General features: G+C 44.0%; 1 protein-coding gene across 1 annotated transcript in view; it reads left to right on the forward strand.

Moving 5' to 3' along the window:
- Positions 1–9,777: 9,777 nt before the first annotated feature.
- FAM20B (FAM20B, glycosaminoglycan xylosylkinase) overlaps positions 9,778–18,245 on the forward strand; it is a 29,508-nt gene continuing 21,040 nt past the window's right edge. Inside the window, exons 1-2 of the mRNA XM_019530908.1 lie at positions 9,778–10,338; positions 13,962–14,048. Of these exons, the coding sequence (XP_019386453.1) occupies positions 9,962–10,338; positions 13,962–14,048 (464 nt within the window). The 5' untranslated portion in view covers positions 9,778–9,961. The remainder of the gene's footprint in view (positions 10,339–13,961; positions 14,049–18,245) is intronic.

Below are 18,245 nucleotides of genomic sequence, written 5' to 3' on the forward strand. Positions count from 1 at the left end.
GGCGGTGGCCCCCGGGCGGGGGGAGGCTCGGCCTCGCCTCGGGCGGGGGAAACTGAGGCACTGCGCGTCCCGGCTCCTTCCTCCGCCCGTGGCTCTCGGCTCCCCCGAGCCCTGGTCGTGTCGCGCCCGGCGCCGCCCCCTCTCTGGACGGCCCTGGCGGGCGCCGCCCTCACTCGCGTCCTCGCTTCATGTCGGAAGCCCCGGCTGCCCCCCCCGCGCCAGCGCCAGCGCCGGCCCCTGAGGGCTGCTCTGCGGAGCGCCTGGCCTGGAAGCCGTCGGGCCTCCAGGGTCTCGCTGCAGACCGTAGGGCTTTTTCCATGCCCTGCTGGGCCAAAGAAGTAGCCTTCCTGCCACGTGCCCGGCGGTTCTTGTTCTCTTGAGGAAGTGGTTGCAGTTTGTGCCGTGGGTCAGGGGCAGGCAGGCTCAAAGGTAGCCCCTGTGAGCGAGCGCGAGTGCTCCTGGGGACGTCGGCTGTGCCTGTCACACAAGATGCAGATTTGGCGCGTGAGGGGTTGTCTTCTACCTCAGCGCAGCTGGTCCGGATTGCCTTTGGTCTGTGTAAACCCACAGGACGCCGCTGAAGTTGGTGGGTCCTTGCTGCTGAGCTGTGCTAGCAAAAGCTCTGGCTCTGTTTGTATGTTGACAGGTGTGAGCAAGTGGCCAACTTGTACCAATGGAGAGGCCTCCGTCCTGCCGCCACCCCCACATGGGCAGGCTTTACTAGTAGTTCGCAGGAGGAAGCTTGAATCTTGCAATATGTTTTTTAGCTTGGGAGACACCTGAAACAGGATACAAGGTTGTTTCCAAGTCAAACTTACTTGATTTACTTACAAAGCAAGATTTATTTTTCACATGCAAGGCATGGACATAAGGAAGCAAGGTGGGTCTGGTTCTGGCTTGCAGGTCATCCATAGCTAACCTCTGACGCAGGATCAGTTGACCTGGGTCTGTGCGTTACTGACTGTTCTCCTCTCCCTTCCTTTGAGCCTGATGGAACCAGTGGGTTCGTCACATGCTAGGATCGGGTTTGTTATTACTTGATTTTAGCTTGGCTTTTGGGGGCATCTTTTTGTTCTTCAACCGAATGAACTTGATCATGAAGTGAGCCCCGTACCGAGAAGAGAATGCATGGCATTTAATGAAGCTGTGATGAAGCTTCTGCACTTTGGTAGACTTCCTTTGTATATTGTGGTTACAGTAGTAATCACAGTAACAGCAGCAGTGGGAACTGTAATTTGTTTAAAAAAGCCCAGAAAACATGCTGGCAGTTCCTGACATTTGTACCATGGCAGATTTGGATGACCCAGTAGTTGAGATGCTTTGACCATGAATATTATGAGTACATATAGGGTATGATTTCCATTTCAGTCACAAGTTGTCCAATGTGTAGCGGCTGGCAAAGCCCTGCCATACGCAGCTGGAATCAGGGAAGCATTCTGCTTCATGAGGGCAGATGTGTAATTCTCCAGGACATTCAGTGAGCAATAGTATATAGCTCATGTGCTGCTAGAGGTAAATGCCACTTTTCCCTCCAGAACCATGTAGCCCTCCCGTTGATTTCAGCAGGTCTTCAGAGATGGATCTTCTCTGTGTATTTTACTGCTAAGATGCCTCTGTCATCTCAGAATTGTACTTCCTTGAGTCTGTATAAGGCATGTGCATCTTAACAGGTCTTATGATGTGATCAGATTTGGATGGACAACAGTATGAAGCTGCTGCTCCTCATCCACAGCTAGCTTAGTGTATTGAAGATTTGCCCAGGACATTGCTTACTTGAGCTGACTTCTGGGCTCACGCCTAATTTCAAGGGTTCGAAACTATACTTTGTATATCCAGGAGAGTGCCCGAATCTCCAAGCTATGGGGCAGACATGGCTGTGAGGCAGACCACCCTCTTATTTTGTTGAAGTTGCTCCACTGAACAGCCAAGTGAGAGAGAATCACAAGGTCAAAAGGAGAGTAGACAAGAGGATGCATGCCCTGGGAGGGAGGGGGCTCTAGGTTCTAGCCCTTGCTTCCAAAGTTGTTCATACACTTTATCTAATACCAACAGCAAAGTATATCCAGGTCACATTACTATAAATCATGGCAATATCTTGCTTTAGTAACAGGGGCAGGAACTTGCATCAGTGTAACTTCATTAGGCAAGTGGAAGGGAACTCGGGCCTGAAGTGCACAGGGTGAGTCTAAAACAAATGGCTTGTCAATCAGAACACTCACTTGATGCTGTGGGTGCCTCTGCACATTCATTAACGCACAGTAGTTACTGCCCATAATACTTCATTAAATGCTAAATTACAACTAAATGCGCAGTAATTAGAATTAATGTGCACTAGTGCTGCCAAATGCCTTTTTAGTGAGACTGCTGTGCTGTAGTGTATTAGCACCGTCTTTGGTGTGATATTCTACTGCACAGTGTTATTAGGCTACTGCGCATTAAGCATCTCATGTAGATGTGCCCCGTAATTTCTTTACGATTCAAATGTCCAGGGTCTGGAACAGGCTCTCCTCATAGAGGTGGTACAATAACCTACCCTGGAGATCTTCAAAAAACAACTGGACACACACCTTGCTGCGGTCATCTGACCTCAGCCATCTTTTCTGCCCAAATGCAGGGGGGCTGGACCTGATGATTTTGTGAAGTCCCTTCTAGCCCCCAACACCTATGAATGAATCTGTGTTCCAAACCCTGGTGCCCACTCCTTCCTATTAGGGATTCTGGGCCATGCCTTCCAAGAGGTCTTAGCTGCATGAAGCTGCTCTGTGATGAGGCCTGTCACTCAACGCCATGCAATCTGGGAACTCATTCCAGCAGTTTCAAATCCCATGTGAAATCTACTCTCTGCCCCTTGTGGATCTTTATTGCAGTTTTCCCAATGACTGTAACGCAAAATACACAAGCAGTATTATTATTACTCTGGTCTCTGTTCAGTGTTAAAGAGTTGCTAGTGGATCCCTTTGGCCTTTTACAGTTTTGGAGGTTTATACTTGATGTCTGTGCTTCCATGGTAAACCTGAACAGCAACACAGAATGAAAATGGGCTCAGATGCTTCCATGGGGGTAGTGAAGCATGTCTGAGCATGCACAATAGGAACAAACTTAGGCACAAAGAGTGAAACTAGCTGTATAAGGCATGTAGGTATGTACACACAATTCAGGATGTTACATGAGATATAAAGTGAAATATTTTTGTGTGACCTGGATGCCTAAAAAATGCATGAATGGCACAGACTGGTCTTAGCAGTGAAATGGATTTCCTGTATCGGGTGCCTGCTGCTGATGGAGGCATTGGAAGGTATTTCATAAGGGAAAAATTCTAGCAAAGAGAATGCCTTGGAGAAGAGCCTGTTAACAGAGTAAAAGATATGTGCAACACTGAAGAGATGCATTCAGCAGACCTGTAACACTAGATTGCTGGGGTACTGCATACCAGTTCCCACATTAAAAGAGAAGTAGTAACAGCACAAACCTGAAATGCTCAGATAATATCTGTGGGAGTATGGGAATGGCAGAAACCTAAGCTGATAAGATCTGTATTGAGAGGAGGAGAGGGGATAAGCCACCAAGCAGGCCTACCAGAATAGGTAGACGCCAAGAGAAAATGCTCTAAACTGCCATTTCCATTGCAGTTGGTCTTTATGGTTTTTCTGAAAGATTCTACAAGATTTTTCTTCATATTTTCTGTGACAAACCTTACAGTCTTCTTTCTAGGGCCCTCGGGTGTAAACCAGGACACATTTATAAATAGCTATAAAATGTATTTATTCCTAGACCTTCGACTTAGCTATGAAATTCTTGGGCTAGCTGGCCCTCTCCCTGACCTAACATTTCTCTTCCTTTGGAAGTCCTGATTACCAGGTGAACATTCATAAAATATATCCAGACACCATTGTGCTAGGCACCTTATAAGTGTCTATAAAGATAATTTGGGTCCTTTCCGTGAAATGTATGTGTTGCTGCCTTCTAGACATGGTTCTTTTTTAACTTCTCAGGGTGCAGAATAGGCTCTTTAATTGTGTTCTGCTGCTTATACTATAATGTGTACTTCTGGTAGGTGGTGCTGGGCTGGCATGAAGGTGCTTTTCCATTGCTGGACTTTAAACTTTTAGTGGTACAAGTGGACTGCATTTCACCAACAAAAGGGCAAAGGGACGTTTCAAAGAGGAGAATTCTGGCTATAGTGTGTTGCAACAGCTCATGGCTGTCAGTTTGATGAAAGGGATGGTATTGCTGCTATGTGGTTAAAACAGGAATATTTTGCTTTGCCTTGTTGACTGGTTTTTACATGCTGTGATAGTTTTATTTAATAAGTGAGTGGGCATACGTTAGTTGAGACATTTGTGTGTGTGTATGTAGTGTGCATTGATGTCTTAGAAATGCTATAATTTAGTTGTGAGGTTAGGAGGGTTTGATATTTGCAAAGAACACAGAACCAGCCAGGACCAAGGCTGAAATCCATTAGAAAAATACCTCAAGGGAGATTAGGAAAAAGTAACAAGGGCCCCTTGTATATGCCTAGCCACTTTGCTCTAATATTAAAAAAAATGGCATGTGCTTCTATTTTTTGTGCAATCAAGGATGTTTCTGTGCTCTCCTTGATGTGCAGGTGGAGTTTGCTTGGGTATTAAAGCTCTTTGGACTATGCCTTTGTAGAAGAGCTGTTGGAGATAAGGAAGCCGAATGAAAAGACCATTCAGCGAGCCCCTGATTCTTTGAAGCAAAGGAACAAGAGAGCACCTTCTCCTGAAAAGAAGGGTAAAAAATTTTCCAGAAATTTGCTAGCCAGAGGCCAGTATAAAATATGAAGTGGGGCAGAGGAAGGCCATAATGAAGCCTGGCTCCATTCCAGTTGAAAAAGAAGAAAGTGTTGTCAGCACAGTGATCAGTTTTCTAGTCTCTGGTTTGTATATGCTTAAAGGACAGAGGACTTCATGTTCAAAGGGAAAACCAGCAAGACTGAGCTATCGGTGCCTTTTGCTTGTTCTAAAGCAGTGTTTCTCAACCTGGGTCATGACTCAAAAGTGGGTCATATGAACATATGAAAAGGCTGTGGACAAACTTTAAAAATGGATCAACAAATTCTAAAAATGGATTCTGTTTTAGAGGAGAAAATTACTTTTGGTTCTTGTTCTCAGTTTTTGAGATCTGCACAATCCTGTGCAGTCTGTTTCTGCTCTTGTTTCTTTCCGTAAACCACCTGGTTGAGTGATTGCCACCTGGGTCTGTATACCGGTGGTGGTCTCAGAGGCCACAGTCAGTTGCCTATGGACCACTCCCTGTCGATCCTTTCTTTCCTTGCACTTTGTAGGGACTAGTTTGCTATGGATGCACTGTGGTCTAGGAGAAATGTGGAGGGTTGATTGTGGTCTGTTCTTTTATGCAGTGGTTGCTTCACCGTGCCTTTAGTTTATTCCTCCTACTTTTATCTTCTGTGCTGCTTTTCATATATCAGAACAACCTTTCTACTTTTCATCATCATGAAACCCACTTCTTCCAAAGTACAGGTGTTAACCTTTATCTGTATAATGCTATATTATTGCCATCTGTAAAATAAAACAAACAAACCCTTGCATTGTCAGTATTTTCCGGTTCCCCCAGTGTGATCTGTGTGTGGCAACATTCCCCAGGAAGGGAATTTGTTTTGTACAGCAACAAACATCAGGTTGGCATTTAAAAAATAAGGTAGAGTCTTCCCAGTTAGTCTGCGAAATCCCTTACACTGCAATTTGGGTGTGTTATGTTTGTTAAGGGAAGTAGCTGATGACTCATTTCAGTAGATGTATGTGTAAGAAGTCAGGTCGGTCTCTTACCTATTTAAAGCTACAGAGGACACAAACTAAAATATGAATTTAGTCTGAACATCAAGATGTACAGAAAGTCAGAAAAATGGTATGGCTTGAGAGGAGAAATCCTGATGGTAGTGGTCAGTGATGATTTCTGTGAGGGAAGTCACGAAAATGCCTTGTATCATATACTTTCTTTAGAAGTAATGTTTTTGCCAGATATTATTTACACAGATACAGTTCTTACGGCCAGAAGTTTCCTCGGAAGCTGCTACACTCCAGGTCATTAAATTTTAGCCTCTCTTAGGTCTCTGTAGTAGCTATTTTGTTAAGGATCCTGTTTACATGAATGGCTTCTGTTATTGACTGTATTTCACACAGACACAGCATTAAATAAAACATTATGAAGAATAACTTATTTTTAAAATTACCATATTAAAGCCAAAATATTTCAAACTTGGGTGATTTAAATTTAATTGTGTATATAAATCAGACTGTCCAACTAGCAGCCTGCAGGCCACAAAGAGTTAAGTTGCAGGTCCCAGGTTTCCACCTGGCTGCTGCTTCCCCCCCCCTTTGGCTCCAGCTGCTGTTGCCTCCTTTTCCTTTTTTTCTTTACAGGTAGTCCTTGACTTACAATGTTTCAAGTTACAGCATTTCTCACTTACAGTGTTTATAAATTGACAACCTGTTTCAACTTTCTGAGGTCAGTTTTGACTTTACAACACTTGATCTGATGCGACGCCATGCCAGCGAACAAGTTTGCTGCATCACTCATCTCCCTGGAGAACATCTGTCCAAACTTCCTTGGACACTTTCTTTAAGAAAGCAGGCAAGACTCCAGAAAAGCCTGCAGCCAAGACTCCTGAGAAGACTCCGTTCAAGAACCCTTCAAAAAGTCCAACCAAGAGCCCTTCAAAAAGTCCAGCAAAGTCACCTCAAAAAAGTCTTTCCAAATCATTATGATTGCTATTTACAACATACATACATTAATGTAATTATATTACTCATCTACAATTGATCAAGTACAAAATTCTGGGTTATTTTTGGTGAAAATAGGGTATTGGGCCTTGGTTCAGGACCCAGTCCCCCATTTATAACATTGTTTCTTATGAGAAAATTGGTTCTGAGTTACAACGTTTCGACTTAAGACATGGTTTTCAGGAACCGATTATGTCATCAGTCTGAGGCCTGCCTGTATTTCCTTTGTCTCTGGCCTCCCTTTCCTTTCTCCGTTTACTACTTTTGCTTCCACTGCTTGCCCCAGCCCCAGAGGTCAGGGCAATGCAGCATGGCTGGTCTTGGTAGTTTAATTTTTGTCACATAAGTATACCCAATATTGACATAACACTTTACAAGAAGCTCCTTCTTAAGACCTTTTTTTTTTACTAGGGAGTAATGGGCCTGAAGTGGACTGTTTGATTTGGTATAAATTGTTATGAGTCTTTGAAATACTTTGCAGAATGAAAATACCTGTACAGACTGCCTTAGTGTTTATGCTGAATTTTTGGCTTAAAAGAACGAGCTGAAGAATTTGAAAATTAAATTCTAGTCTTATTAATCTATGTGATGTTCTTAAAAGTCATGAGTCATTTTAATACTAATCTGAGGTTATAAACAGACATTGTTTTTGGAGCAGGATCAGCTGTACTGAGACATGTTCTGGCATAGCTGATCCACTTCATTGGTGTCTACAAACATTGCTTGAGGCCATGGTCCCACAGAGTTGGGCCCCTGCTGCTCCTGGGGCTTTGTGGGCCCAATCCTGCAGGACGCCAGCCGTGGGTGCTGTGCCCCTAGTTGTGTCTGCAAGCAGAGGAACCCCATAGTCCTGGGCTACCAGTGCTCGAACACCATAAACAGATGTCTGCTGTGAAAAGACAACACAAACTATTGTTGCACATCACTGGGGCCATGATTTTGGGCATTTGTGGTGTGTCAAGAGGCATGGGCATGTGTTTGCTTAGGTTTTGTGATACCATAAACATTTTTATGGTGGCACATGGGTAACATTTTTTTCAGCCTGAGAAATTCTGTGAGAGACTCCAACCTGCACCCGCAGGGGTATAGGCACTCTGCCTACATGAGCCTTTGCCAGTTGTACATCAGATTCCCATTGCCTGCAGTGATTGTGTCAAGCAAGTTGGCATATTGCTCAGAGACACCCTGCATTAGTTCAACTGAATTGAGACAGTTTTAAATTGAATGTAGATTCCCTGGTTCATTTCCTTTCACTACCAGTGTGAGTGCCCTTTTTTTTTATCTGACAGCTCAGGTATGCATTACATAAGGTGGGTACAGTGCTAGTTTGAAGCAGCCCTGACAGTTGACTTTCTTTTTCATTCTTTTCCTTTCCTAGAGTTTTTTCTTTTGCTCTGAATAGTGACTGTTGCCATTAAGCCTATTATTCATATTTCGATTGCATGGAAGTTGTCTTCAAGATGGCATAGCTTTATGTGCTTATATCCACGAATAGGTTCTGTCAAGCAAAATGTGTGACTGGGAAGGAACAGATCTGAACCGAGCTGTCACCTGCTAATGAAAGTGATAGAAAAGGTCAAATTAAAAACAGTAGGGTTAAAATTGCCATTTTCCTGTCTCACTGCAGGGTGCTGCCCTGAAACTGCATGCTGGTCAGCTGAATACAGTTTTAAAGGAATCAGTTTCAGAATGTAGAGAACTGGGGGCTGATTATCAAACTTGCTTGTTCCTACAGGTGACTTTCTTAGGTTAAAAGTGGGTCAGCTGCCTGTCCCTCATTTAATTGCCTTCCTCTGCCATTGGGTTTTATACCATGTGCCATGGCTGTGCCAGACTGAGGACTGCAGTGTTGGCTAGCTACGAGGCCAAGGATACACCCTACAAAATTAAGTGCATGGCAGCCCCCAATACCTTCACTCCTGGAGGGATAGGTCATGGAGACATGTAGATCATTCTTGGAGGGGTAGATCACGGGGACTTTTAGATCTTCTGATGCAGCTTATTCCATGTAAGTCTAAGCAAGCAGGCAATGGAAGAGAAGTGACTGAGCTTTGTGCACTTTTATTTTTTTTCAGTGTCTTGAATAAATAACTGCTAGTCAACCTATTTCCTGTTGGAACAAGTGAGTGGACTCTTATGTTTCAGTCATCCCACTGTTCACTGTATAGTTTCCGGATGTTACCAAGAAAAGTGTTTATGTACCTGTGTGAAATGTCTACCAACTTCTTAAATGGTCTGAGGTGGTGGTGATGTGATGTCAGTTTCATTTTGCTTTCTGGTTGTGTTCAACTAATAAAGGATGAATGTTTTTTCTCCACTTAATTTAACCAAATTAGATTAACTATGCATTGGATAGGTCTAAATTGATAAATCTTTATCAGCAGAGACTCACTGAACGGGGAGATGTCCCTTGGGGTCTTGCTTAAGTATGGAGACATTGATGTGGTACAACACAGCTTGCTCATGGTTAAGGTTTCTGAAGAGAATGATTTTTTTTTTCACTTTGCTGTGTCTTTGAGAATATTGTAAATCTGTAGTTTACACTCCAATATTTCTTTGCTCTGTAGATTTTCTTAGCTGTTGCTTCTGTAAGCTATCACAAAGGGTAAACTTAGATACAGGAAAATTGAGAGGTCATGTTCCTGTTTTTTTGGGGCAGCGGAGGAAAGCAAGGGGGTGGGGGGATGAAACAGACTCTGATGATGACAAACAAAGAAAAAAGGCACTTTTATTCTTAAAGTGATGCATTTTCTTCAGTTACATTTTTCTCAAAATGTTTTACTTGTAATTACAGGTACCAAGTTATAGGCACTGCTGGAGAGTCATTGGTTCACTGCATGAGTCATTTCCTTTTTTTGTGTGGGTTGTTCACAAAGGAATGAGGGGTGATTGCTTACAGAAAAGGAAAGTGGGATTGCAGAAGCATAGAAATGGGCAGAAAGGCTTAGGGTTGGTTGCAAATGTGGCATCTTTAACCCATTTTGAGCTGATGGTACCTGAGGGTATAAGCCTGTGAAACTTAAACTTTTTTGTTAATTTATAGGGGTCCCAGAAGATGCTTCAGTGATGGCAGACCCCTCAGAGTGAAAGTTAGGAATGAAATTCATTAACTAGCATCTCCCTCTTCACCCTGATCTGTAATAGACTTCCTGCAGCCCTTGGAAGAGAGGGTCAGGGGAGAAGGGCTGAAGGTCACCATGAAGCTGAAGCAGCGAGTGGTGTTGCTGGCCATCCTTGTTGTCATCTTCATTTTCACAAAGGTATTCCTCATTGACAACTTGGACACCTCAGCTGCCAACCGCGAGGACCAGCGCGCCTTTCACCGCATGATGGCAAGCCTGCGTGTAGAACTGGACCCCCGGCTTGACCATACACTGCAGTCCCCTTGGGAGATTGCAGCTCAGTGGGTGGTGCCCCGGGAAGTGTATCCTGAGGAGACGCCGGAGCTGGGGGCTGTTATGCATGCCATGGCTACCAAGAAAATAATAAAAGCTGATGTGGGATACAAGGGGACCCAGCTGAAAGCATTGTTGATACTCGAAGGAGGACAGAAAGTGGTTTTCAAACCCAAGAGGTAAATGTTCCCATCAGGCATTGGATAAACGTGCTTGCTTTTTGTTCCTCTTGTTGATTCATGAATTTATGTATAAACACATTGTGGGTGATAATCATTCTAGGATTACAAGGGCTCGTGTTAGGGCTGCCAGGCTGGAATGGAGCCAGACTGATGACAGAGCAGCTGAATATTACTAGACAACTGAATCTGAGCTAAACAGCTTTGATCCTTAAACCCAGCCTTTCTCTTGATCAGAGGCATAATCAATGTGGTTGATCCTGAGGGTATGTTGGTCAGATCTTAGGTTGCTGAACAGTGTCTTCTGGCTATTTGAAGTACTGGTAATGACTTGAAGAGTCTCTTCCAGCGTTGCTGAGTGGTGCTGGTTGCCATGGTATGTTTACATAATGGTGACTTGGTTTAGACGGGTGAAAGAGAGGAGATTGATGTTGTCTTTTGAACTAGATCTGGAAGGCTCTGATGTTACCACTTTAATGTAGTTGTTTTATGTTCATCTCTACTTGTCAATGAGAAAACATAATTTCTGCCTTGTTTGAACACTTTCCTGTTTTACCATAGAGCTCAAGAAGAGGCCTTTGTAAATGTTGGATTTCCTAAACAAAATGGGTACAAGGAAAAAGAGAAAAGAAATATTGTGTTCATTTTGGGACAGGGCAATGCAAGTTTAAATATTGGCATCATAGAACAGACATCCATCCTTCTCCAGGGGATGTGGAGGCAGGCAGCCACAATATAGACTTCTACTACCATGTATTGGAGGAAAATTGCCCTGCTCTAAGAACAAGTGCAAATTTGCCCTGGACAGCTGAAGGTTTCAGTACCCTTTCTTTAACATCCATTTCCAGGCCTGGTTTGGAGCAGCAACATGGGGTTGGACTGTGCTGAAACAGTGTTCACCTTTTGCACAGAAGCAGTAGTACCACCACTTGCACAGGCATCTCATCTCATAAATACAGGAACAAGACATGTCATTTCTATAGAGCTTTTTAGATAACTGGATTACCAAGCGTTAAATTACATTCCAGTAATGGAAAGCCTGTATGCATGTATGCAAAGCGGCTGTACTACATCAAGGGCATGAACAAGCAGGAGTGTTTATAGGAATGCTGGACAAATTGCCATGGTATGTAGTGCATGTGGGAGAAGAGAGGATGGAGAAGGAATTTTTGGCAAGGACATACGGGTTTATCTATACCATCTTCTGTAGAATGCTGGAAGATCGTAAATGCTTGTCTATGGTGAATCTCAGAGCAGGTTGTCAGGTTTCTTACTGTTGGGGTCTTTCAAAATGATGCCCGTGCCTATGGCACAGTGTTAACAGATTGAGTAGGTTCATATTCTACATGCGAGCACTGAATTTGCCTGTCTTGGAATCATGTATATTACTCTTGAGTATTCAGTCTTATTCATACTACAAAACAAAGGTATAATGAACATTATTGCAATGACGCTGCTTCTGGGAGGGAATTTCATTTCCATGTGAGAGCCATATAACCGCTTAGTTGATCTTTCTGCCTTTTAGATGATTTTGCTTTGAGTAGCTTCTGTCCGCAGCAGTATTGTATTGTTAAGTCACCTTCATAATAAAGTTAGAAGTTGGGGAAGAGTGGATTCTCACCATTTGCCATCTTTGCTAGATGAATTTTCGCAGAAGATTTTATATTGTGCATATTCTAAAGTTATGAGCAGATCATGCAATAGCAGTCAATTTTAGACCTGCAGCTTTCAAAGCAACTGTACTTTCAAGAGCTCACAATAGATGTGCAGCTCAGAGGCCATATAATCTAAGTGGTTTCATCTCTAAATTGTCATTTTTCATTCCAGAGTTGCTACCAATGCACACCTGTACCTTATGTTAAATGAAGTGCTGGTCCAGCCTCAATCCCTAGTTTGTAAGGATCTGCAGCCCAGAAAATGCTATCACAACTGGCATTAATTAGCATTCCTTTTGGTAGTTTTAGCAGAAATGCCAGCGATTTGACTGGACTTGAGGATTATAAGGGCTGCTTATGTCCCCCAAAACTGACACTGTATTGGTGTTAAGCAAGTTTAGCTGGATACTTTGACATACTTTTGGAGATAGTCCTTGTTTTCTAGAGTTGTTCCTGTAAACACTGGTTAATTCACCGCTACAATTTAATTCACTGCTTTTTGATTCTGTGCCAGTCTGTCCCAATTCGACCCAACCCACATTAGTGATAATTGACCACTCCTGGATATTTTGTTATTATTTTCATGTCCCTTGCCATGGTAAATAAACCAGAGTTTCTCATATTTTTTTAATTAACATGGACTTTTCACAGATACTTACAATTTAAATCTAGAAGGGAACTAAACATTCTGGTTTCCTGTGCATCATAGATTATCAAATTTCACCTCGTGATCCGTGTATTGATCCAAATGATTTGTGTGAGACAAAAACACATCTCCCAGAGAGCTGTCCAGTCCTAACTTAGATATTAAAAAGAGGTGAAGAATTCACCACTTCCTTGATAGCTTGTACCCCTGGTTAATCATCTTTGCCATCAAAGCAAGCGTACCTTATTTCTAATTTTAAAGTGCTTGTTTTTAGCTTCCAACTATTCAATCCTGTTATACCCCTCTCTGCTAAATTGAAGAATCTAGAACAGATAAGAATCTAGCACAGATTTAGATTCTAGGATTTTCTAACCATTATTAAATTTCCCCTGCAAGAATTGCTTTAGTCATTTATTAGCAGTCATGGCAGAATTTGATTTCTATTTTTGAATAATTTTGATGGATAATATTGATGTTTATTTTTAAGCATTTATTTTGATTTTATCAATTTAAACTTTCAGGTTTGCACAAAATTAGGGATTTGGGGGGCAGACAATTTATTAATGATAGTATACTATTATTATAGTGCAATTTAACTGCCTGCTGCAACAAATGTAAATATTTTAGGACTGCTGCCAGATGAGTGGCAGAGCTGCCATCTCGCCTGGCTCTGCTCACTCATAGCTCCCTCATCTACTTTGTTACTTTTTCTTCCTTTGTTCCCAGTCCCCTGGAATTTCTGGGAGTTGCAGTCCAAACTATTGTCAGCACGGTGCTGTAGGACTGCCTGTCATCATCACACACTACTCCATCAGCCATCATTTCTGTTATGTCCCCTTTCTATAAATGTTGATTATTAATGATATAAATATTTTTCTTTGGTCTGTGAGTGTAGGGTGAAATCATTGTTTATCAACAAAAATCAAATCCTGCCAGGCCTATTTATTGGCCACTATAGCACATTCAGATCTTATGTTGAGTTACCTGTCAATTTAGAACTTTTTTCTGAGTCATGGATTTCCATGACACCCCCTCACCTCCCAAATTCTCTGTTTGGCCTGCTGCCTTGATTCATAGAAGTGACCTTGCATGTGGTTGTATTCAAATAAAATTAGTTAATAGTTTTGGCTACCTCAGCAATCTTCTCCTCGTCATAATTTAACACTCTGTCACCTTACTAAATTCATTTCCATCTCCTACAAGAAATAATTTTAGGTATGACCTAAAGCCAGTTACACTTCAACACGATCCCTCCTTGTGTGGCTTTGAACTATGGTACTAAGAAGAATTCTGCACAAAACATTCTACTTCACCATTTACAGATATGCCAGAGACTATGTGGTAGAAGGAGAACCTTATGCTGGGTATGACAGACACAACGCAGAGGTAGCAGCCTTTCACTTGGACAGGTATGGAATTGTTAGGTTAACTGATTTTACTGTTCCCTTTTTTTTCTTTTTGTTATTTGGACCTTTTTATCTTCAGATAGGGAGTTTTGGTGTTGCAGGGGGCGGGGGGAGAAAGTAGGGACTTACCCAGGCTGTGACAGCTCACCAAAACTCCCTAAGTGGCCCTCAGGCCCCAATAACTGCTCACCCTTGCATGTTTGATAAGACTTTGTGGGATCCCGGATTAGCAGGTTGAAAGTAGTGTCTCAGAACACCTAAGTGGCTCTGTTCCATCCTCAGCTAGGTAGATGGGATGGGATGGGGCTGTGAGCAGGCGGGGAGCAGCATCCAGGAGCAGGATGGGCAGGCAGGCCAGGGCTGGGATCATGGGCCGTGACAACATGGGGATGGGGCTCAGGGCAGAGCCGTGATCTACTCCCCACATGTCCCTGCGATGGGTGCTGGTTCCATGGTCAGGGGCACATGGGGAGCAGATTGCGGCTCTGCCCCAAGCCCCAGTCCCCACTGTCATGGCCATGTGATCCCAGAGTCTCCGTGGAGACTGGCCAGGACTTGCATGGTCAGGGCCCAATGCGGGGTACTACGGCTTGGGGGGCTGCTGCTGCTGGAGCTGCTGAGAAACAAGTCTAGCCACCACGCTGCTCCTGCCTTGCTGAACACCTGGGGCGATGGAACTGATCGTACACACCATGGCCCAGGCTGCCCCTTGCATCTGGGTTGGATGGGACTGAGGGACTCGCTGCAGGCCAGACAAAAACCCTTGGTGTGCTGGATCTGACCAACAGGCCATATTTTGCCCACCTCTCCAAACCAGCACAGTTTCTAAAAAAAGGAAATGATGTCACATTAATTTACTCAATTTTTTAAACATGTCAGCAGGCAAAGAGGAGGAATAAACCATTTTTAATCTCTGTACTGTTGTATTTTTTTAAAGTATATTTCCCAAAAATTTAGAAAGAGAAGTGGGGAAATAGCGGCATTTTTGCGAGAGGTGAACCAGTGTATCAGTTGCATATCAGATCAGCACTAATAAAAGAAAAATTTACATTATAAGCTATCAGCTTTTTTTGGCCAGTATAGCTGATAACGTTACCAATAAATATAATACGCCTTCTGGCCGGGGCTCCCAGACGCTGAATGCATGTGTGCAGCCCCAGCATACACATAGCCAGGAATGCAGCCAGGCAGTATGGAGAGCAGCACCCTACAGGTAAGTCTGGTGAGGGGAAGGGGCAGAAGGGGCACAGATCAAGGCCCCCATGGTGAGGGAGGGGAGCAGTGGCAGGGGCTGGGGGCACTGCCCAGCCAAGGCAGTAAATGGGACCCCCCAGGACCAGGGCAGGGAGTGGGACAGAGACGTAGGCAGCTCATCTAGTGGGGTGGGGAGCTGGCTCCCTGCCACTGTGCACAACCCCTAAGAGAGGCATGGGGGGACATGTGCCCTCCCCCCCTGATTTATGTGCAGGGCAGAGGCAGGCTGCCCACTGTAGTCTCTGTCCTGCAACCTTTGCCCTAGGAGCTGCGTTCTTGCCGTATGTCCCCTGCCTATCCAGTAGCAGTGGGGGCAGTGAATTATGCCTCCCGCTGCCAGATGGGCTGGGGCTGCACGGCCAGCATGCGACTTCCAGGGCAAAGGCAGCAAGGCAGAGAGCCCCAAGCCCCAATAGGCAGCCCACCTCTGCCCTCATCCCACTTGGCTTTGCTCCTAAAAACATCCCCGTGCTTAAAAATGGTGGCGGCAGCACTTGATCTAAAGCTTTTTTGATGAGCTTTAGTTCAAGCACCTCCCACTGTCATTTTTAATTACAGGGACGCTGATCCCCTGGACAAGCCTCCTGTGGCTCCTGCTCCCCGTCCCAGCCCCGGGGTCCCATTCACCACCCTGGCTGGGCAGTGTCCTCAGCCCCTGCCCCACTCCCTCCCTCACTGTGGGGTCCTCTCTCTGGTCCCCCGGATGCCCCTTCCCCGCCACAAACTTACATGCAGGGAGCTGCTCTCCGTGCTGTCCAACTGTGCTCCTGTAAATTGGTTATTGAATCAGTATTGGCCAATATGTCTGGTGAATAATTGGGTATTGTTATCGGCTAAGAAAATCTTTATTGGTGCATCCCTAATTTTCTGATATTACAAAATTATTTATATTAGTTAAGTCCCACAAAATCTGTGAAACATTAGAGCTGAGATGTCAAACATGTGGCCTGTGGAATTAGTTCATCTGGCAGTCTACCAAGAGTTGGAGGTATGGCTCTGCAGGAGTATGGCCTTCTGTAGAATTCAGCATCTGTGACAGGAAAGCAAGCAAGGGCTATATGACATAGCCCATGGTCACTCTGCAGCCACCTGGCCTGTCACAATTTGGCTCTGCCACTGCTGGACCCCCACTGGCCTGTCACGACTGCAGAACCACCAGACCCATGGATCTGGCTCAGGAGGAGCACTGGGGCCTGGTTCTGGTCCAAGAATCAGGGTGAGTTTGGTACTTCTGCTTTAGAGTAACCTAAGGTAGTAGAATGTGCCATGTAAGTGAAGTTTAGTGTCAGTAAATGCAAAATAATGCACTTTGGAGGAGGAAAAATATTCATCTCCTTTGCAAGCTTCTAAGTTAATGGGTCCACTCAGGAAAGGGACCTGGGTATCATTGTGTACAGCTCAATAAAAGTCTCAGCTTGAGATGCAGCTGCAGTCATAATAGTCATAAATGCAAACAGATCAAAGAATGCTTAAGAAATGGGATGAAGACTACAGAAAATATCATAATTCTATTGCCATAATCAGTGGTGCAGTTTCATCTAGAATATTATGGATGCAGTCATTTTCATTTTGCCCCCAAATGGCTGGTATGCAATTGGAGCGGGTTCAGAAAAGGGCCTCAAAAAGTAGAGGGGCATTGAAAACTCCTGTGAAATGATTGAAAATACAGGAAAAGATGAGTAAGGAGGGTCATGATAAAAGTATATGAAACGAATGGTCTAAAGAAAGTAAATTGGTTTCTTCTGTTCCTAATGTCTTGATTCCAAAACAAGGTATATTTTAATGACAATAAATGGTGGTGTATTCAAAATGATTTTTATTGCACAATTGTGTAAATCGTCTGTGGAAGTCATTGCTGCATAGGATATCATTAAGATAAAAATAAGCAAGATTAGAAGAGGGATTAGCTATTTATATGCATAGATAGCAATAGCGTACAGATATGCTATTGTACTTTTGTTACCTGAGTGATGAGCCAAAATTTGAGGCTTGTAGGTAATGAGGGGAAATTTTGGAGGAAACTGGATATATTTGATATAGTCCAGTTTATTTACAGCAAATGTACAGATCTTGTCCCTCTGAACATGGGAGAATTGGATAGCAGGAAGTATTTTATTTGCTTTTAGTTCCATGCCCCTTTCTAGCCAGCACTTTCTTAGCATTTTCACAGGCCCATGATGCCAGTACTTTTGTGACTGTTGTTCTTGGCTACCTTCTCTTCCTTGCTTCTTTGGTTTTTCTCCTGTCTTTCTAAGAGCCATATCCCTATCCCAAGCAAATATCCAGTGACAGCCCTCTGCCTACATGTTACTTGTATTTGTGTTTGCTCTGGATGGTGATGTCTCCCTGTTTTGGGTAGATGCTGTACACTTTTGGAGGCAGCATTCTGGTTTATTAATGACAATTTCATTATCTATTCCTGTATTATCCCTTGTACAAAAGCAGTATGCTGCCAGACTGTTTTGTTCCAGAACTTATGCCAGGTTCACTTCCTCTTTCACAGTCAGTAGGATAAAAAAAGGTGGAGTCTGGCTACCGGGGTGGGTAGCTTCAGTCTCTGATTCTATTCGGCGGAGATTCAGCATGATTCAGTGGCTGAATCGCTGAATCCAGATTGAACCAGAGGACCCTTTAATCTCTCTGAATTGAATCGGAAGCCTCCAAATCGATTTGGAAAGATTAGGAAATCAGGACATAGAGACAGCTTTTAAATGTTTTTTCTACATACCTCTAGGTAGCAGGGGCTTGTGAGTGCTGCGATGCTAGGGCACATGGGGTGTCCCACAGAAGTGTGGGGGTGGAGTCCCCAGCACACTTGGCAGCAGACCCAGAAGTGAACCAGAGCCCCGCCACGTCCTCCCCCAGCTCAGTGACTGGTGCCTCCTAGGTCTGGGCGGGGGCACCTAGGGTTCCTTTTGGCCGAGCCATAGGTGGTGCAGGGGGTGC

The sequence above is a fragment of the Crocodylus porosus genome, unplaced genomic scaffold, assembly GCF_001723895.1.
Source record: "Crocodylus porosus isolate Cpor-Errol unplaced genomic scaffold, CroPor_comp1, whole genome shotgun sequence".
NCBI classification, from domain to species: domain Eukaryota; kingdom Metazoa; phylum Chordata; order Crocodylia; family Crocodylidae; genus Crocodylus; species Crocodylus porosus.